General features: G+C 40.9%; 1 protein-coding gene and 1 long non-coding RNA gene across 2 annotated transcripts in view; both read left to right on the top strand.

Moving 5' to 3' along the window:
• The window catches only part of LOC111244858 (uncharacterized), a 71,502-nt gene extending 63,844 nt beyond the window's left edge, over positions 1-7,658 (top strand). The window contains exons 5-7 of the mRNA XM_086979249.1: positions 595-729; positions 1,237-3,469; positions 3,724-7,658. Coding sequence (XP_086835375.1) covers positions 595-729; positions 1,237-1,254 — 153 coding nt within the window. The 3' untranslated portion in view covers positions 1,255-3,469; positions 3,724-7,658. The remainder of the gene's footprint in view (positions 1-594; positions 730-1,236; positions 3,470-3,723) is intronic.
• Positions 7,659-10,875: 3,217 nt separating this feature from the next.
• The window catches only part of LOC147757892 (uncharacterized), a 75,460-nt gene continuing 63,242 nt past the window's right edge, over positions 10,876-23,093 (top strand). Inside the window, exon 1 of the long non-coding RNA XR_015319983.1 lies at positions 10,876-11,654. This is a non-coding gene — a long non-coding RNA (uncharacterized LOC147757892). The remainder of the gene's footprint in view (positions 11,655-23,093) is intronic.

Here is a 23,093-nt window from a genome sequence, read left to right on the forward strand (position 1 = left end):
TATGAGTAGTTTTTGATTTCTCATTCCGGTTCGATACCGGGACACCTTTCGGACATTTCAGTAATTTGTGAGTTTTCAAAAGCGCGTGCGTCCATTAGCAACAGATGAAGTTAGGCGGTTTTAAAACTTCACAAGAGGTGTACCAATCGGAAACCTCGTCAGCTTTCGTAATCTGATAAATGTTGTTTCCATCCGCCATCCATACGTACACGCGTCTTTTCCTTGTTGGGATAACCTTTCTTTGTAATAGTTTGTTGATAAAATTGAAAGATCTAAATGTCCTTCTCAGTAGTTATTGGTACACACATAGGGTTTGACATTCCGGGATCCTGGCGTCGAAGCTATCGATCAGCTTCTCGTTGGATAGAAAGAAAATTTTATTCTATACAGAATATCTCATTGGTACACCTTCATTGATAAGCCATAACTCAGCTTAGCGTTTAGCTAAATGCCACCATTTGACACTGAACCACCCAAATGACGGTCAGTGAAACCTAATGTAGACCACCTGTTACTCGAGGCTTCCTTATTTTACCACTATACACTATGCCATTTTGTATACTACTGTATGAGCTGATTTCACCCCTCTTTCAGATGCACCTAAACGATAGGTGGATAAAAGTAGATTGTTCCTGCGACACCTGGTCTAATCATTTAAGGCATCAACCAGGTTGTTTCGGATGCAGGGAAGAAGAACGCGCTAGTAGCCATTGCCTGTTTTGTTTGAAGGTAGTGCATCAAACTGTCGAACGCGGTCCTTAACAGTAAAGGTGAATCACGGTTACATCAAATAGATATTCAGCAAACGGCATCACCGAAAAACCTTCGGCCGTGTAATGGGAAAACAAAGATTTTCGTCGTAGACCGCAAGCGCGAATCGTTCGCTCGGTGTCTATAATAGCGTAACCCTTATATATTGTTAGTAGGAAGGATCTTGATCCGAGCAGAAAAGGTGACCGATAGATCAAGATAGCTCCCATTTCGTCATTCAAAGTTAACATGCCTTAAAAAGGCCACCGTCCATTAGAAATAGGTTTTATTTAATGAAGTAAACGTCCCCAAACACTAGGCAAGACGCGTTTTCATTGACTAGTTGATCTATCGTGCTGGTTCTATTCGGTAGTTGAAAACGCCGTTGAAACTCTTACTGGTTTAGGCTCTAATCTAACTAATTATTCATTAGTTCTGCACAAAAGAGACATAAATAAACTTGCGCTATTTCGATGTCTTTCACAGGAACGTGCATCTCACTGATCGTCAATAGAAGGGACTGCTACTTTACTACAGAGGATACCTACGATAAAGAACGGTTCTCTCTAATATTGGAGATAACGGTTCAAAGGTCGACGGACTTCAAACAACAACGCCGCAGATTTAACAACCGTTTTATTTGTCTAGAAGCAGATGCGATTCTAATTCAATGGAACAGAATAGGTTCCGCACTCCTAAAGATTATAAAATCATGTAGTTAAAAAGGCCAGCATCTTCTCGTGCACTTTATCGTGCGGCATTTCGTTAAGAGTCCCCTACGAGCGTAAGAGCGAAGGTGATATTCAGTAGCTTTTTATTCAGCAAGAATATAATTGTGCCATGTTATTTGCAAATGTAATAATAACATTAACCCAGTGCCAAAAAACATGTGACTTCAGTAAGTATTGCAGATGTTGGCTGCAGCCCCGCACAAGTATGCTAAAAACCTGGACGTAGAATTTCATGCTCGTAAATGAGGTTTAGACCTTAACCATTAAAGAAAAGGGAAATTAGATGGTATGCGTCCACCACCATAACCAGTCATAAATGCTCGAGACAGATATCTATGGTTAGGGTTGGGCCTGCTGGGCGCGATAGGCAAATGATGATAACCTTACGTATCTTGTAAAAAAGTTCTCTGAAAAGCTACTGGTTTTCCTTAAAGTCAGGCATAACTTAGCGCTGGCTACCGTCTGGTTAAAGGCTCCGGTGAGTGTAAGAAAGAAATGTAGGTCTTCGAGCTATTTGAGAAGTGTTAGTTTATTCCCCAAACAAGTTAACAATACGGCAGCATCACAGAGACAGGCACATTTTTCTAAATTAATTATTTTAATTAATAATTAATTAATTAATTTAATCTTAATAATTAAGATATTAATTAAAATAATTGATATCTTATGATACTTCCTAAACCGATTTCACTGAAAGTGAAGTCGTAGACATTTTAGATGCCACTCCGGCGGACTACACAGAAACTAAATTTTAAAAACAAGCTATGTTACAGTTATTAATCACTGTTTTCAGTAAGAAATGGTGCTAAGTCTCCCCGAACTTCTCGGTGATCCTAACGGCGAATGCAATGGCAAATCAAGCAATATGTCAAGGCGAGCCAAGCAGTATACAGCACAGCATGCTCTCGGGCAACCCTATCGACAACCTTCTTTCTGTTCAGATCCTTACAAAGCCATGTACAGATAACCTCGGCAATAGTTTCTAAGCGAAAATGGGGCCCAAGCACGTAATTTTCTCCGGGGTATCATCCAGAAGGGAACTTTCGGCATAGTTGGACCCACTTCCATAATCCGCCGAAACCGTCAAGCACAGACATACGTTACGCCGTATCAGCCCCGAGGTGAAATAGTGTGTGTGGTGTTTCTATCGATTGTCGGCTACCTCGTGTGTTGCGTCAGTGAGATTTGTACCGACGATTCCTGTGGCTCCCACGGACGTGGATACGTGCAAGATGATTTGTCTGTGGAAAAAGTTACAGCCGCCGTCGCCGCCACCGTCATGAAAGCACTTTTTCTATGCGAGAGTAGATATACGGTTACGGTAGCTGCTACAATCATAGCAAGTGGAATAAAGAAGTAGAATTCTTTTATACGAAAGATGCCTTTGCTTTTTCGCTGCGAATTGCATCCGTGCTAATATTTGTAGAACGTAGCACGTTACCGACTCAGCCATTTTTTTCGCTGTTTTTCTGTGGGTATTGCCTAATTGAATAAAGAAACATAGAAAGGTAAATGATAACATAGAGTGTATACGCATGTCTTAAATACTAACACCTCAGCCGACGTAGAACGACGAAACAAAATTAGACAAATCATTGTAAAGGCTACTAACGTACATATATGTGATGGAGAAAGTAACGTATGCTTATTATTATTTGGCTCCGGCGACCCTTTTTAAATAAACAGTTGAGCAACTGAATCCTCTGAGAGTCACACGGCCGACCGACATCTATCGAGTTCTGCGTTACAATGAGATAGCTAAGGACTAGAGCTAATTCAGGGCCTTAACGCTCTATCCTACTTTAGCCGTTTTACTATTCGGTTTCTGTCAAAAAGGCGGCGCAGTTAACTCGCGCGATTGAGTTGACAGCTGTCTTCAGCAACCCTGTTTCCCCCAAAGACAGCTCAGATAAAAAAAAAAAGGTGGAAACAGACAATAAAACGACGTTCAGCCCTGGAGCTGAACCCTGTGACCGCTACAAAAGCAGGTACGTTTTCTACACTAGTAGATGTATGTATTACAATACATACATCAATGACAATGCAGTGCAATACAAACAATTATCAATCCACTTTCCCCAAAATACACATCCGTTAACCAGTCTCATGCAATATACTTTGAGCAGCTTAATTTAGGTACGATACTTGCGCCGATAGCAAGTCCCTATCTATATATTTAACTTATTTACTCTATACCTTTATGTTATTTGCTACTCGAGCACAAATTTCTCTCGGATTTCAGAGCCCTCCCTGACTGGCGTATTCACTGACTATGCCTCTCCGCTACGTCGTTCATACCACTGCCATTGCTATCAACTTTCTTCACACGTTGGATTAAGATTCAGTATTCTTGCAAAGGAACTTCGCTGTGGATTTTAGTTTCTGCTCTACAGTCTGCTCTTCGTTGGTTACTAAATTCATTGCCTCGCTACGCTTGCTCACAGTAACTTCATCGATATGCCCCTAATTTCGTCACATTTCTGCTTCCACGTTCCGCATACACTGCCAACGTAAAGGACTCTTGCGTGCGCTGTCGGTCCAACCTGACCTATTCTTTACCAGCTTAGCTGTACCAATTACGAATTCATCCCGATCGGTTTTCCCCATTTGATTTTGGTTTGTATCGTGACTTACGTTCAGTGACAATTTTCATTAAGCATAGCCTTCTATGCCGTATTCTAGCCAAAATCGTACAAGATGTTGCGATCTATCAGAAGCATTAGAGTTACCTTAGACCGCTTCAATCTCGGATTGATAAAGAAGAATCAAAACTCGCTCTTATTGTATAGCTGTACTAAGAGTGACGGCTTTCAGTGCGAAACTTGTGGAAACGGAAGATCCAGACACTGCTCGAACTTTCAACACACCTTGCAACTACTCTTCAACCACGAACCCAAAAGTATGAACTGCTACTTCCATTTCGGTTGAAAGTGACGCTTAGGAGAGGGGATGCTGGGGAAGTGAAATACCTGGGGGGTTCGTCGATGAAGCCAAACACGGCCTTTACACTTGCTGAATAATAGGACAAGCCTCGTTTAGTCAATGCTAGGCTTTCTTAAGTCGTTGTCCCGCTTTGCCTCTTGCTACCTCATGCCTACAGTGCAACGTTCAAGGTTAAAGAGGGTTCAAGGCAGAGGTTTGGTGAAGCGTTCTTTTTCGGTTCAAATTAATTCCAAGCTGAGTGACACCCGTGGTCGGCATCGATCCCATACGGCGGCCGATGCCTGGGCGACGACTTGCAAATCGCTCAGGTTGAATCGAGCCCGCTCTTTTTGACCACCTCTGTGCCGTTTGCAACGCTTGACCACCTTTACTCTGAGACAGTAAGCATTGGTAAGGCTGCCTAGGCCTTCAAAGAAAATATTTTGCATGCAGTACAACCCTGGTTGGTTACGAGTACCGTGAAAGTCGGTGTAGAACTGCTCACCAATAGTTTCTGTCAGAAGTGTTCATGAAAATCGAAGATCGCTCGTAGACTCAAGATACAACAGAGGTTCACTTTCGTAGGAATCCTTAGCATCGAAAGGAGTATAATAAAGCTTCTTCCCATTTTATGTCGGTCAATCTGACATCTTCAAAAAAAAATTTTGCGGAGTGGATGAACACAACGAAGTAGGGAAAGCTTTTTTAAAATCATTTATTTATTATTTACTCACAGTTAGAGACAATGTTAGTCTCAGCAATGTTTTGAAATTGACAATTGAAAACAGCTTGGTTCCGTTGTTGGTTATCACTTGAATCCGTTGATTACAGCTTTTTTTTTTTTTTTTTTATTTTTTTTGTAAAACCAATAGCTAATATGAATGGAATACAGGATTAGGTTTGATTGCAAGGTTAGATCCATGAGTATCCTGTCGACTGCTTGTCCGGTTACAGCCTTCTACAGATGTGAACAAGTTGGCCTGGTGACTCATAATATATCTAGTAGATTTTTAGACGTACTCATATCATCTTATACTATTTATTTTTTTCTTATAAGAATACTTCTATTATCAGTTGAGCATGATACGAGTTGCAGCATTAACAGACTGATTGGACAACAACAAATCTGTATCAAACGCCATCTTAAAGGGGCCTGACATGTGTAAGCAACAAGGTAACCAATGAAAGAACAAAAATCCTATTGAACGTATTCAGTAGAACAATAATTATGACGTAATTGAGAATTATGTAGTTCTTATTGAACTTCGTACTCAGTAATTATATGTACTGTATGTATATTGTCAGTATGTAGGGAAAACTCATCGTTCACTACTGTGATAATGAAACTTTCTTTTATGATGAGTTACCGTCATTTAAATAAATATGTTCACACAGTAAAACGTAATGCTTGAGAACGACGTGGTAGGCGGCTTATTTTAATCCCTCGCAGAATTTATTCGAGCTCGACGTAGGTGAGAACTACCTATAAGCCCCACGTTAACAATTCACCCATCGCCGTGTCTCTATGACCTCGTTGTCGTTTCTTCAGCTGCCCATCACGACCGTCGTCGTTTAGAAGATACCGCCAGTCTGATATTTCCGGAAACAGATCGTATATAATGACGCCTTGCTATTGAATCAACTAGTTCTTTCTGAAAGCTTCAGTATATCAATACGCTAATATCATTTGGAATTATATTATATTGCTGGCATATAGCAACCTGCAACGGTTAGTCGATGGTTCCTAGGGCCCTGATTCAAAAGTTGACACCTGAATTCAGAGATCAGTCCAATAGCTGGCTTACTTACGTCATTTGTTGACATTAACGTCTTAGTTATATATACATCATTCAATGCAAAAAGACATGTCATAGTATATATTGAAAGCTGGTTATATATAGGCCATCAGAGTATCAAATATATTAGCTAACTAACGATTCTGGCACGATTGAATTAATTTATGCTGATAGCCATTTTTTATGCTAACACAGTGAGCTGAGCTTGATTCTATTGATAGCTAGGTAGCGCGAACATCAGGGGATTTGTACTAGCGTTTTCCACGTTAAAAAGCACTGGACTAAAAAAAAACTGGACTCCTCTTTTATCTTTATTCTCTGAACAAGGCTAGCCTACGCTTAAAGGAACCACTTCCTCTTTGTTAAATGTGGAAGCTATCCAACGTCCGACAATGCCATATTAACGGAAGCCCTTTACGATGGATTTCCTTCTGAGCAGTTAATTCCAGGGAGATCTGCCTTAAACGATCGCCGACAGAAGTGTTCAGCAAGGACCTAATATTCCTTACCTGTGCGTTTCTAAATACCGCATGTGTTCCTTTCGGATCTAGTGCCCGCTAACCCTTTACAACTGACACATCCTAAAGTTTCTAAAAGTTGCCAAGGGAACGTTAGGCATAGGATCGAGGCTTACCCGCATCTCCTAATGGAACGGATTAAAGCGATAGAAGCCTACAAAGCATACAATGACTACAGCTTTCCTCCTGCCTCTTATCCAGAACAGCTTGTTATTACAAACACCGTTTCATTGAAAAATGTTATTACATTTTACATATACCTGCGAGGAATGAGCGGAAGCGTGTAATCCTATTTGTTCGACCGTTAATATCGGTCCGTAGGTCACGAAGACGCTCGGAACTTTACTATAATAGGTCCTTTAAAATGAACCATTTTTGTCGAGAGGATGTCCTATGACACAGTTTTTTGAATGTTGCGATCTTCGCTATTTTATTTATCCGCAGATACCTACTCCCCCTTTTGTAGGAGAAGGAAAAGCATAGTGAAATGTGTGGTACGTTTATCATGAGACCGATTATTATGCAGCTAAGTTACTACGTGAGCAAACCCAGAGTCAGCCCAGTTTAGCAAGGACGGTTCCAGTTTGATTTGGCTTCCAAACATTGCAGGAAATAAAGAGAGAGCTGGGTTATTTCCTTGGAAGCTGGTGCGAAGATTAAATCTGTTGTACTACCTAAAGGGGAAGAGAAGGCAGGGTTTTTGGTAGATCGCCTACCAAATGAAAGAAGATTATATTGGCAAAGATTTCATTGTTGCTATTTATTTACCTAGTTTTTGTTTTTGGCCTGTATTAAGATAATGGTTGTTAGCCAACGCGTTAGATTAAGAAGCAAACCTTTTAATGTCATTATGTCCACGACGATGCTTGGATTGTTAGACAGATATGTCTAAACAACATTTTTCGATATCTTTAATAAAAATCGTATCTATTGTTTGTCGCAATAAACTGTTGTTATACCTCTTGGGAGCTAGATTTTAAAAATATTCTTGTACTTTAAATTTCGCCGCATACTGCTGATATGACTTGACCTTTTTAGATGCTACAATTTAATTTCTATTATTACATGTTTTATTATATTATTATTGATATCAGAGGTGTTTATAGGTTATCATCAGTAGGCTATGTATCTAACTGTTTGACGTACCCTAAGAGAAATACGTTCTCCGGTGGATCATAGAATTTATTAATGAAACAAGATTCAATTTTAGGTCATACAAGGAACCAGTTAGGTTTTAAACACAGGTGGTATACCTGTCTGACACTTAAGGACTTGCACAGGAATAATTAACATACCAGTAGGCTGCGAGGGAAAAAACACACTACAGATGATTAGATACGCTTTTATATGGCATGTAGTTACGTAAAAAATTGTACAGCTGAAGCAATTTTATTACTTACTGCATGTATTTTCTAACTTACCTGTATTTAAATATAATCTGCTAGTTAGTCTAGTTTCTTACTTGAGTATATTTAGATACCTATATAGCTGTGCGTATGCTCATACTCGGCGTTGTTATTCTTTGTTAATTTCTGTTACCTGGTGATCGTAGATAGTGACCATTGTGAGCTTCAACGTTGTATTCGTATGGCTTCTAGTTATACATTCTCTTGCATGCCTGTTATATAGATATGTTTTAAAAGATCTTTTAGCGCTTTACCACTTCTGCAAACCTCTACTCACCGAAAAAGTTCTAGTGAAAAGCCCCGCTCGCAGGCAATCCTTTGAGCTATGGTCAAATCACCGAGGTGACGATTTCGCACGGTCGCTTATTTTCTTACATTGCACCATTCAGCGTGTTCACTGAAGCGAGCTGTTAATAGCCTTCCTCTCTGATCTCAGTCGGATCTGCTCCAGCTTCTATTTTTCGACTGCTGCGAACCCTCATGTTTCAAGGACTTGGGTCTTCCTGCCCGCTATTTTCTTGTCCCCGCCTTTGTCCGACCAGGGGCGATGATCCGATCCCACGCGGACGGTCAAAGCACCGAATGAACCGATCGGCCCAATAAAAAGGTGACGAATTGTGCCCAAGCAAACACAGTCTAGGAGTGTAACGTGGGGTATTAAAAGTAAAAATGTTACCAAAAGCAAGGAATTTTGTAATTGATGGCATTGTTGCAGAAGATAGCATTCTAGAGAGATCCGCTCTCAATATCTATTTAGGTTATCGTTTTGGCGTAGATATAAACATTCCTCTCCAGAGATGTGAGCTCCGCATCGGTCAGACCGTGTTTGTGTGATTATGTGAATTATCGAACTTTTATAGTATGCAAACTTCATAAGAACATATACAAATACAGATACATATTATCGCACTTGCTTGACAATATCATGTTAAAAATCGTGCAGTTGTGCCTACACCTGTGCATACGGGTGTATTGTTTTCGAAATTATTCTATTAGTCAGATTTACCGAAAAATCTAAATGTTGCGACGCTACCTCGAGGTCTGAGCAGCCCTCGCATTTAACCAAAAAAGTTTTCTACTTTCTATTATATCTCATTTTTCACTAAAGTTCTTTGAAGCTTATTTTTTCTTCATTGCAAAAATAAAAGTGTACTCACCTGTTCATAATGCCTCATATGCTCTTGTATTACTATGCAGATTCCGGTAGGCAGTGACCGATATCGAATTACCTGCTTGTCCTGTTTGTTCTAGATATTCTTGAAAAAATTCTAAGGCAATTTCTTGAATGCCAAAGAATAACCTATAACGAATTCTGCAAAACTGGCATTGAATCCACATTAGATTTTAGAACAGTTTCTAAAAATGATCTGCCTTCGAGAGAGAAGTTTTTTTAAAAATTATCCAGGGACCCTATATAAATCATTATGCCGACCATTTAGCATGCAAAAATTATACATTTTTTAAATATTTTCTATAAAACTGAACGAGGTAATTATTTCTATGTGCATTGATATAGCCGTCTTATGAAATCAGAGAAAAGGGTTTATTGCCTTCCTATAGCTAAAAAAATTATCTCGAGGCTTCAAAGACCTAGGTAGCGCCTAAAAAATCGGCGTAACGTCGAACTCCACGAACCTGTCGGGTCTCTCTATACGATCTTTTTTCGGCAGATCTGAGGTTCTTGACACAATGAGAACAAATGGATGAATTCTTAAACAGAAGCCCAATAATATTACGGTACATATTACGGTATCTAATAGGCACATCTACGATTAGCGCTAATCAATTGTGTTGGAGGAGTTGTTTTATCTATTAAACTAATCGAAATGTAGCAACGATTTTTGGTTACTCTCTCACTTTGATAATATTTCGGTGACTGATAATGGCATATATCGTGACGCTCTACTGGAGGCTCTGTGTTCAGCCAGAATTGCTTCGAACCAGTGTTGAAAGAAAATCATTGACAGGTGAAGCTACATATCTCAGCAATAATCACTAAACCCAGGAAAAAAAACCTGATTTAGTACTATATCTATGAGAAACAATGCAGTACATTGCTACAGATGAACACTCGAGTAAACGCTTTTCAAAAGGCAATTAAAATTTGTAACGTCCTCGGCGTTTTCTGGGAATCGACATCTTCAGCTTGTTTATATTCGGACGTCTCAGTAGGTCTACACTAAATGCATATGCTAGCACATATTATACCTTGTACTAGTTAGACTCATACGAACGTGCGATTGGCCACGGCTAGCCAAACTTGCTTGAGCGAAAACGAGTGCAGACTCAACAAGGAACGAGTTAGTATTGTACAGGCCTGCTCCCTTTGCGTTTAGGTGGTAAGGGCCTAGTAATTAGGGCGCAGAACTTTTAGCCGTGGATGAATCCGTTGATCAAGCTAGCTTCAACAGTAATACGGCTTTACCGCGGATCATTACCAGTCTTATTACAACTATCAAATCTATTGACGGAAGTAGAAACACACAGAGAAATATGTTAGATTTAATAGGCACCTACTGCTGCAATCCTATATGAAAAAGATCATCATCCGCGTCGTGTTTTCTTTTCCTCTCCTGTTGTTGCACACATTATGCTAAAACGCAGCTTGTGGTCAGAGTTAGTCTGTATGTAAAGGGCAATTATTTTTGCCTGCAGTGGCACGACCTTCGATGGAATTCTATGAAGAGAAAATAACAAAAGCTTGTTGTCTGCATTGAACCCTACCTTGAACCCTGCATTGAACCTACGTGCCGATCTTTTATGCCCGGTACTGCCGTTAGGTACTGCTTCCGTCGGCTAGCCTCCAACAAGGAGCGTCAAGCAACTTAACGTATCGTAGGTTAAGTGCCAAGCACCTTCTCATTATCCCTTCACAAGGACAGATCGAGCTCTATTGAACGCTGGCGGACCTCAACATCTCTAGCACTGCGCATTCACGTCCATTTAGTTCTTAGGCGACGACAACGTCGAACCCCACAAGCGAGTAACGTGCCCGTGAATCAACAAAGACTATCGTTGCAGTTGCTATTCGTACCCTCCGCCGCACACTTTCTCCCAGTAACCAAAACCCTTTCAAACTGTATGGCGTTGCTACACATGTGGTGCCGTATAGAAGAACATGTTGATCAAGTGACCTTGTGCCTGTATCCAGTGCTTACCATACATGTAGAACAAACGCTTTCTGCAGTCATGTGGTGCGGCCAAACACTTCCGTCGGCAAAAGCTGGACAAGAAAACCGCACGTCTCTGGTAAGTCGACGGAGCAGCGCCTTTAACAAAAGCAGCTGCTAATGCTAACATGTACAAGTGATGGACAGACAGCAGCAAATTGGCTTCGGACAACTTGATGCGAAAAAGTTTAGTGGTGCGTACAGCTCGTGTAGGGAATTGTTAGCCCAAACAAGCAAGCAGTTGCTATTGGAAGGGTGCGGATCTACTCTGATATATACGTGCGAGGATTTAATAAAAGCGTAGTACCAGCCAGCGATCCACGTCGCGTTACGCTTATCTTGGAACCGATTCTTTCGCAACGTGAGTACTCGTTAATTGACAACAGGCTGGTCCTGAGACGGTATTGCGCATGGTGGTTGTTGTTACATTTTCAGTTTTGCAGCCACTAAATTGGGGTGTCTAATCTTCGAGCCAAAATATAGTACCTCTTTCTGTTATTTATGGCCCCGATGCGGTGCTTTGCCTTAGATTTACGAAACTGAGGATTTTCTAGCGCAAGCTCGGCTTGAAAGATATATACTATATTCAGATATCAGGCCAACTGTGGGTAGGTCTCGCGTGTAAAACTCAAACTAAAGTTTGAACGTGTGTCAGAACTCTTGAAAGGCAATTGTCCCTTAAGTTGCACACACACAAATTCAACACGCGGCAAGTCTGCAGTACCGGATCGGCCAAGTAGTTTCACCAACAGCGGTATATGTTGCACATATAAGTGGACTTACGCATGGATGCTTAGTGGGATCACATCACTAACAATAACCATTGTAAGATACAGTGAGCATATTTTGGAATCGAAATTTATCAGTCAGATTACAAGATCCATGTTGAAATATCATTCAGCCATGATAAAATGAGCACGTTTATCGTTGTGTTTAAACAGCACCTTTTCAGATTTGCCTTATCACTAAATGAAATCCCCGGTGTGACAATTTAGCAATATTACATTTGATGCAAGGGACTACGGTGTTACTTTGATCATTCCCCAAATCTATTTTGCAAGCAATTTTCGTCCTAAATTTTTACAAAACAAGTGCATATTATCCATTAAGCAAATACAGTCACCCTTACAACCACCTCCTCTTCTCTCGCTGTGTACGAAGACGTTTGTACAATGATACGGCAGGTCTCTCAATCAATGCATTGATGTAAATGGTTAACTCACTCGACAAAACCTAGGAACCACAGCCGCGGCGGTGCCACAGCTTCGGCTGGTTGAGTACAAGGGCCCGAGAGACTTTCACAGTTGGTGCCTACCATAACACATTGTATTCGGCGACCCGAAAAAACAGCTCCTTCTCTCAAACCCGTTTTCTCCGTCCTGAAAAGACGTTCATCCCTCGCCTGACTGGTCGCTGGGCTCCGGCTGACCAGTTTTCCGAAAAACAAATAGCCAAATAACACTATTGTACAAAGGGACAAGGAAAACAATTAAGTGCCGCTTCTAAGTAGAGCACCAGCCTCGTGTAAGGAAAACTGCACAAAAGGGCAGACGGACCTTAGGTCTAGGAGGAATGAAATACTAGTAGCGATAATAAGACGAAAAAAAAAGTACTTCGGTGCATGTCACTTCGTGACGGAGGAGTGGTGAAGCGCTGGTTGCACGAAGGGGCAAAATTCTAATTCAGAAAAAACGCAGCACCTAGGCGCGCTAGCAGAAAAAAGGAGGGCTTCTGAGGGTCTTTTTTCAGCCCCGAGGCCGGTCCCAGTTACGGACTCAAGTTGTTTTTGCATTTAAATGACTTACAGGCCAAGCCGCAGCAGCGTCTACACCCCCTTCTTTACTTGTGAGGTACCGTGCAGATTAAAGGCAGTCTTCTTCGTCTAGGATTAAGGAGACAAATAGTTTTTTCACGAGGTCCTAGAGCCTCAATGGGTCCAAATAGCAGGAAACAATTTGGAAGCCCTTAAATGCAGTGCGTTCACTGAAATTAATGAGACAGAACAAAGAACCCATGAAGTTTTATTGTTCGATTCATTCGAAGATCTTCCGGCGTATATGCCTTGGATACAAGGGCAAAATATAGTTAAAAAAATGTCATTAGACATCAAATGATGATGAGTAGAATTATAGTACAGGAGGTACCGTAGGGCATATGAACTGAGAGTACGGTAGAACCTGCAATGACTGGGCCAAAGCTGGTTTTATTATAAATAAAGTCTACCGGTTATAAATTACTGTTTTTTACTGATTATAAAAAACTGTTTTTTACTTTATTATCGGTACTTTATTAACATACCGTGAAGTGAGACAGGTTTATGATAATATAAACTGATTCATAATATTGTTAGATATGTTGCTGGATTAACTATTAGAAAATTAGCAGGGGTTGATTATCGACTATGTTTCATAGGGTGTATATATATATATACGTTTAAGCCTGGTTAATTTACACCAGCCTCAGCCTCATAGCTCACGTTGCATTGAATGCAAAAAAGAATTCCTTATATCGTTGTCGGATATCTTCCTCAGTGTGAAGAAGTCCTTGGAACCTACTCAAACAGAAGGAAAAGCCGGGATAGGTTTATTTAGCTTTTCTCTAAAAAACCTATCAAACTACATGCAATAATGATTATAAATTGAACTTTACTTTAGCGCAATGCTATTAACTAATAATGAACGTATTTAACTAACAGATTAAACCTAGAAGAAGAGAGTTACATATTACTAGTTAGTCACTTGTTGTAGTAACTAATCAACGTTCTTCTCTATATTTGCAAATTATCTGTAAAGATCATTAATATCCCATCCATCTCTCCATTAATATCTTCCTGCTGATTCGTGATGAGAACCACCGATCGTATCACACTTAAATGAACATCTTTGCCTGCTTGACCCAACCTACCGCGTATCCTATAACGCAATCCAGTGATCCTACAAAGCCCCTTATGTACCGTAGGCAAATGTGTAGGCAAAAACACAGGGTGCCCTGTTACTTCCAAATCGAAAATTGTTTTCGAAGCTTTTCTGCCATCTGATTGCCATTCATTTTACATAGTTCTGCTAAACGAGCCCCTGGATTCGAACGGTTGGTTAGCGGCCTTCAATGGGAAATCATCATTTTTCTTGCAGGCGTTAATGCATCGTCTGCACGTTTAGCACTAGCACATACATCTGTTTACGTTTTGTTCTTTGATAAGGGCCTGCCTCTATGTGCTGTGGTACGATACAGAAGATTGGCTGTGAAATAAATGTGCCATTACTACGCCATTGGCATCACGAGTTCCGGTTACGGATAGATGGGCCGCAACTGATGGAGAGGAAAGTACATGGCATTATACTTCGATGGCAACTTGAATCCCTAGATCTATAGTTAGAGGTACACCTATACATCGGGTACCCTATTCTGATCTCGAGTTAGACGCGCCGATCAGCCATCAGTGACTACGTCAGTATAGTCAGGAAAACAAAGCTAAGATTTGGAGAACTAGCAGCAGATTTGCAGGTCCCAACTAGGGTTATTTAGAAGTCCGGCAGAGCGAAACGGGGGCCTAGTCAATAACACACCGGCTGCGAAAGCCATACGACGTTATTTGTTTCGCCGACCTGTACTGACGGCGGTGGAACAACTACGTCATGTTTTTGCCTAATGGAAGTTGCCTATTAGCAACGAAAAATGGCCGAACCACGCGTCTCGATGATGGCGTCGACAACTACAGGGGGTACTGGTAAGCATTGTCAAAGCAAAAGCAACAGAGTAAAAGCCGCTGGACTGCACAGTATCATTTATTGTCCACAGAAACTGCAATGGCTACACGAATCGTTGACACAGACCCTCGATAGGCCTACAAGTGGGTGTTAGTTATGGGGTTGCTATTTAGCTGGATCTAAAAATTGGTTTTGGGTAACTGGTCGCAGTTTACGGTTTTAAATTCGGTTCAATCTACAGAGAACATTAAATCGGCTAAAAGAAGGCAATGGGTTTTGATTTCAAATATGAAAGGCTACACGATTGTGAGAATAACTTGCTTTAAATACAATGTTTTACAGACAAACAAAATTAATAATGAAACGGGTTAAATGAATATTTTTAAAAAGCGTGCTTCATTACATCTGCCTGTGGCTTGGAATATCGACGTACATATAAAGTGGTAAATTTATTAGAACGACTCCCATATATCAGCCCATAGTAACACAAAGTAAACAATTCTGTTTTCCCAAGCAAGATCTTCCGCTTTACCCCATGTTCGCGATTATTTGATTTCATAATGCTGCAGCCCGTACACCAGTGCCAGTCCAGGGCTAATTGTGTACTTTACCAAGCATTCGCCTAGGTACTGAAGGTGCCTTTGGCACCCTCTGTAAGTGGAAAGAGAAAGCTGTCGATTTCGAGACCTTCAGTTTTCTTCTATGTTGTTTCTATCAATAAGCTGCCATTCGTTCGAAATAAGTTACGTTCGGCAACAGAATTAAACTTAATCTAACTTCATAAGAGCATAATTTAAGTTGAAAAAAAATCATAATTCGCACAGGTCGAAAACTTTACGGAAAAGCCACTAGTGCCATTATCGGTATAATAAGCATATGAAATAATATCATATACAACAATTCGACAGCATTCCTATGCGAGTCGGATCTGCGACGACCCCCGATAAGCTTCCATCTCTGCAACTGCAGGGTCCCAAACGATATCTGCAATCGCTCTCACAATCCACCTATCCCAGACAGAATCCTACCCCAATCAAACCTATCGGTTAAAGACATAGCCTCTGCAGTAATCTAATTATAATTATACCTATCTCAGCAATGGCATGTGGGGTCGGCACCTCACACGCGATGCGAAAGCCTCTGCAAATTTATCTTTTCTTCGGCTCTTCGTTAGAGCGTTGGCGCTGACCCACTTCCCAACGTTCATCAACGTAAGCTTCTCCTGCGGGGGCGGAAATTCTATTTGCTTGTCTGCCGCAAACACGCATATATTAAAAGTAAAAACTATTTATACAAACTAAATGTTTTTTCTTTTTTTTTTTTTTTTTTTTCGATTTATCTTCAACTAGTACACACTCTAATTGAATACTGATAACTATGACAATAACAATTACTATTACTAGTGACTTTGTATTAGTTCGACCCACTCGCTTGTTGATGGACTCACGTTGAACGTTTTCAATTAGGTTCGGTAAGCATTTCATCCATGAACTATGTTTAGTGGGTTCGCCGAAAACATCTCTTAAGAAACACTTGTTTCGACCAAGTCGTTTTTATGTACAGTCACTTCTGTCGAATCTATATCTTACCGTAACACAATTGTTGCTTCTATCCATCTGAATCCTGTCTACTAAACTGTTGTACAAGTGTATACCCATTTCATTAATATGTTATACAATAAAATCTGACGGTCTAAAATTAAATAGGATAACATATATAATAAATAGGCTACAATATCGTTTGTTAGTGAAGTCATAGGCTGAATCGACATCATTCATCGCCAGACGCTTCACAGAGACACACTCTGACGCTTCATTAAAACCATTACAGAGGAGTCTCTTTGAAACGGACCGTAATTTATGTATGAAGAAGATAAGTATGTCAGCTTAACGGGCTTTGCATTTATTTTTGGCCTCTATTGGGAGACTGTTATAGGTATGGCACAACGTATGCATATTCCCACATGGCAAAAAGCTATCTGGTTTACCTTAGGGTAGTTCTAAAGGACTGAGTATTCAACCAAGCCGGATTGACTGCGGGAAAGCCACTTACCGTTTATGATTTTTACTAATGTATGATAAAATGGAGTTGAGTGAAGTGGAAGCTAACGAAGCGCGGCAATTTCGTTAACGACTAAAAACGGAATATCATCCTCTTCCTCAAATAGAGCGTGACCCTTTTTTTCTTTGCTCTAACGTTGGCTTTGATGGAGGCACTTATATCTGATTTTGTGTATTCGATAGTCGGCATTTATATACAGGGTCAAAAGTGCAGTGTCAACTGCTCCGTAGAAATTCCCCTTGTCGAGCAGTTAGTCGCCTTGTTACAGCTTTCCAAAAGGATTTACTTTTTATGAGAGTTAGTGTCGTTGATAGACGAGTTGTGTTTTCGTCGGGTAATTATGGTGGTTGGCTTACGTTACCAACGCGATATGACCTGCACCAGGGGATCTATACAAGTATCAAACTCCAATCTCGAAACCACGTTTCTCACCCGTCAAGCAGAGACGTTCAGGTCGCATGTGTAGCCTTCTTTAACAAAACACGTTGGCAACACGGCTGTCGCACTAGAGACAATAAGAGATTATCGGCAAAGAAACCATTAGTCATTTCGGTGGCCATCAGGACAACGGGTTGTTTGCTTGTCACACTGGTATTCTCTATCCTGCGTCCACATACTTATAGCCACTTCCCCATTTCCCCTATTTAATGAAAACGTAACCAATCGGTTCTGTCCGTACTGACGCAGCACTCGCCCCACCATCAACCTATAACGCTCCGTTCTCCATTGATTAATTATGCCATTTTTCTCCTTGAATATTTCCTACATGACACATGACTTACATACTATCGCATTTTACAAGCCGCTCGCGAAATGGTGAGGCTTTTGTAATAGCTATGACACGTATATTAATTCATCATAACATAATATACCGCGATGACAGAGATATCTTGTGTCCTGCAAAGGAAAAACTGTAGCCTACTTCAACTTGCTAAAGGGTCTCTCAGGCGCCACGAGCGGTACGCGGAGTTGGGTCTCTTTACGACAGGTCGGATGGTGAAATAGGCAGCGACCGTAGTTGAAATTACGTTTTTAACAACAAGCATATGAATGGCCGGAGCGCCACATCATTACACCTGTGACTGTCAGGAACGATCAAAATTCGTTAGCGGGTATCCGAACAAGCGAGTACCACGGTGATAAGATACAGACTGCTATTATTGCTGATACTTCTGCTTTTTGGTAGAAAAGGCCCGCAGGACCAAAGGCGTTGGTAGGGCACAGTCCTTCGATGCGCTTGAAGGAGAGGAGGTCCGCAGGGCGCGGAACCAACCACGAATGGAGTAGTCATTTTAGTGTACTTGTACATCTTGTGGGGTATGGCGTAGCTGGAACTAGGCACCAGAGTAGCCTAGATGGAACATGAAGGACTGCCCTGCGGTCCACAAGATCTAGTAATAGTGCATGACAGCCAAAGTCATAAGAGACTACTGAGACGGGAAATCCGATGGCAAGCCGGTATGTTAGGCAATCCACTACCACAAATAATTGCTCAGCATTTCCCATTTTACTACTTCGTTTCGCAGACTGGGCTGTCTGCTGATCTGAACGAACGAAGAAGCTCAGGGACGAACACCAGGGAACATGAACCAACTGAAACAGGCGTAAGGATGGAATAATGCTGTACAGGTACAACATAAATTGGCATTAATATGGACAAGTGTGATAGCAGCAAGAATAAATATGGAACAATGCCGTTATCCTGGGCGCTAGTCAGCTTTCATAACAGAAATCAGGAGAAAGTAGAAAAAAGTGCATGGGTAAGAGGATGCTCAGCAAAGGATGCTTTCAAAGGTTAATTTTTTTTTTTATAAATTACAGGCTTAACACGGATAGGTAGTGTCCCCGTAAACTACGGATTTTCGTTGGACTGACGCAGCTGTTGAAGAGGCTGTGCACTAGACATTCGTAAAATTGAATCTCCAAAAAGAGACCTGAAAGAGTCTGAAAAGCAGACGTTTCTCCAAAAAAGAACACTATCGTTATGATAATAAAGGTTGTACACGCCCGTCTATGGGTCCTGATTGGTACACTCACTTGAATTTATTTAATACAGGTTGTTTTTTTTCGACTGTCGATAACATATTGGTGAAAATTTTTGAAATTAATGAAAAAATTGCAATGAAAATGCTCAGGTAGTAACTATTTTACGCCGGCTACGCTCTTAGTGAGCAATTTCTAAACGTATATGATATGCGTTGACTTGTAATGATTAATAGTTGTTATCGTTATTGGAGTTCGTAAGATATCGACAGATCTCTTCGACATTTTAACGTCCAGTGCCAGGACAAACCACGAAAGGCGACGCATTTATCTGAACAAGGCTTACTTTAATTCGTTGAATTGGAAATTACAAACCAAAAAACAAATCTCAATATTTAGATTGCGACACAGTTATTCATTTTATCTAGCGTTTATATACGTGACCTAAATAACTTACGAACTGCAGTTATTTCATACGAAAGACTAGGTTTGTCAAGGATGACCTTCGATACTTCCTTCAATAGTGGAAATGAACAATGTCGATCTTGTCTTATTAAACCAGTTTGTATATAAGTACAGCAAATACGCGTCAGCAGACTTACTGGACTTACCTTGCAGATGCGTAGCCTTAACTTACATAGCCAAGACCTGCATGTCAGGAGGTCACACATAAGTTCGACTAACATCTGAACACAGGATCAGTCGCGTCTGTGCAATTGATCGAACCCTCTTTTGCTCCCAGCAGAGTATGTCACAGTAGAATAATGGCACCTCACCACCGCTGGTCGGTGACCAGACAGCTTCTCCAGTTCCCGGCAAGAAAATAAAAAAAAGCATTTTTACGTTTGACATTTTGACTGGGCTCGTGTCCCATTAGTGCTCACTATGTAACTTCACTAGATTCCTGTACCCCCTCTACTAAGCGAGTCAACATATGACTCTTGCGGGAATTCTTTTTGCGGGAAAAACGTAACGTCCGAGCGGACGTTCAGTAGTTCGGCTAATAACGGGCGGTAATGAGCGCCCCGCACAACCTTCGATCTGCCCAACTTCAGGCATAAGGGGAAAAGGAAACGTAGGTAGATGATCTTCATAACACTTGAAAAATGTTTCCTTTGGCTGTGTAAACCAGAAAACATTAGTATCGTCGAGAACTATACGGTGGATACAATTAAAGGAATTGATGTTTTTTAACTTGGAGAGTACTTGTTTTTTAATACGTATTTACTACACGGCTAAATTATTCAAAACAGAATGGTACCGTAGATGTTTTGTTCAATCTCTATAGTTAATTGTTTTTTGAACATAAATTTCATTTACTATTGTCTTTTCGAAGCATAAACAATGAATTTTGAAACTATTAGTTTAGGATTTACTTTGCATAAGGTTTTAGCTCTTGCAAGCTAACATCGATTATACTACCAATAGGCCATATTTAGTATTTTTTTTTGTCTTGCTACTAGCATATTAACGTAAGCTTAGTCTTCCTGCTCAGTCTGACTGATTTCGTTGTTAGTTCAGTGTGCCCTACGGCCTGTGTTGTTCCATAGTTAGAGCCTGCGTTTGATTAGTTGAAAAAGAAAACCAACTAACTTTAAAAACTCGACACTTTAAAAACTGTCCCCGGTTCCGAAGACCCCCCCGCGAGTGAACGCATATTAGTGATAGTGTAGCTTAGAACGGTCGACTTATTTTGAAAAAAATGAATTACAATAAACCTTAAACAATGGTTTCAAAAATATCACTAGCCGAAGCAGGCATTAGACTAAGAGAGACCGAATGTTCCCCGGCAGGTGATGTTTTGGTTTACGATGATCCGGTAGGATCAGGTATATTTGTAACAATAACTTGCTTAGCGTTACCAAAGATATAACAGTACGTTTCTTGCTAGTCAGAGTAATGGGTGTTAGATCTTTGAAACTACTTTGACTAACTACCAAAGTAATTGGTAATTCTGAGTTCCTTTTTATATGATTATAAGCAGAGTTTTTATTTACCTTTTTTCTTATAAACATCAATTGTGTTCGGAAACTTACTTGAATGTTTGCTAAAGAAAACACTATGTGACTAATTATATGAAAAACATTGAAATATAAAAACAACCCACACATCGTCGGGCTGAGGAACATTGATCCCTGCGAAAAGTTCCGAGCAATTACACTCAACGTTTGTCGACCGCCTCTTGAGACATAAACCAACAAAGAGGCCAATGTTTGTGTCTCCGAAATGCAGCGTAATTTGCAAAGTTGCAAATTTGCAAAACACTAAATGAGATCTATCGACTCATCAAACGCAAACGTATAAGCGTATGTATGTGCGTGTCTTTAGACAAGAGTAGTGTGCAAAGACCAGGCGACAAAAAAGAGAAAAAAACAAGTTTTTTTGTGAGAGGTCTAGAACCAGAACAAAGATGGCAGATTTAGGGCTCATGCTTATCCTGGGGCTTAAGGCCTTCGAGCGTTCGAGAATCTGCTTGAGCGTAGAAAAAGTACGAAAAAAAGGAGCCACGAAAAGTAACAATCCACTTTGCCCTAGCTAAAAATGAAGTACGCCTGGACAGATACTGCCGAAGAGATCAACAGAGATAAAGGAGAGGTAAAAAGGAGAAGCGCAGTAGATATTTTGAGCTGTGCCTCGATCCCCTAGACATGCAGAATCAAAGGAAGGCTAAAGTGAGCGAGAGGTGATGACCTTTTGAGTACAGTGATCACGTTTCCTCCATTTTCGCCCTTCTGTGACACCCATATAAAAATAATATAACAAAAAGAAAGAACGTAGTGCTTCTTACCTGCTCAAGCACCATCGAGTAGCAGCTACGACGTTGACGCACAGCCATGTGTTGAGCCTTAGGGGGAAAACAGCGACCTCAAAGGATCTAAGTAGGTGAAGGTATTTTTCCAGCGGCTGCTCGGGAACAGCCTTACACAGTGCAAACTAAAGCACCAAGGAACAGACAACTTGAGCAGTAAAAGAGGAGAAACGAAGCACTTGAGGAAAATCGAGGTATGAGTAGCAAAAGCTAAGATGAGAAGTTAAAGTGGTCGCAGAGAGACATTCGAGGAAAGCTGGGAAACTGATAAGGAAAAGACCCTTACACCAAAGCCAACCAAGGCAGGGGATTCAATCGGATATTTCAGCTCGTCGCTAACGGCACCGCTTTTGCCGCTGTTATTCCCGTGATGTTCTGTGCGGCTTGGCAGTAGCTTGATTGTCCTCCTACCCGGTTTAAGACGGCAGGTCACCCGCGGAATTACGGATTAAGCATAACAGCTTGGAAGCTTCTTGGATAACGTAAGCATTCTGAAGTTTGGAAAATTCTTCTGGGCAGAGTTTATAACAACAACAGGACCCCCGTCATCCTCTTCCGTTACTCTTAACACCGGCTTGATACCCCAAAATTCTGCGCACATTATCCGACGTTAGCGTCTCTTTGTGGCAGGAAGAAGGTCGTCTGCAAGGCTATGGTATCTGTTTAAGTCCACGCCACATACTTTATTCAATTCACTTCGGAATGCTCCCGTCTTACTTTCTTTGAAGCAAAAAGGATCACTAACGTCTTTTAGCATCTCGGCAAGGTGGTGCTTGTTCTCTGGATTCACTTTCACATCATCTGCTCGCGGCTAGGATAAAGAAAGGTCAAGCGATTTGAGAGCGAAAGATTGATTGAGCCAGTCAGCAAGTAAGCAGGGCGAAAGCCGTGAGATAAAAAAAAAGTTCAATCGGCCTTTTGGCTTTTCTTCCAAGACTTTCAAGTGCACTTTACTCAAATGCTCAGACATCCGCCGTCACCCCTCAGCCGGTGGGAGAAAACAGAGCCTAAATGCCACCCTGAAGCCCAGCTAAGCTCGTAAACCCAATGTCAGGTATCCAATCGATAGAGACGCAGCGTTGATCAGTTGGGAGAAAAAAAAGCTGTTTCGCTATCATATTAGGCACCATTTTGTGTCAAGAGATTTTCAAAGTTCGCCAAAGTATGGCGGCATCGACGAGTAAGATCACAATATAAACATACTAAAGCAGAAGTAAACCTAGAACGAAAAACCTCGGCG

This window comes from Varroa destructor, unplaced genomic scaffold, assembly GCF_002443255.2.
Source record: "Varroa destructor unplaced genomic scaffold, Vdes_3.0 BEIS01000002.1, whole genome shotgun sequence".
Lineage (NCBI taxonomy): Eukaryota > Metazoa > Arthropoda > Arachnida > Mesostigmata > Varroidae > Varroa > Varroa destructor.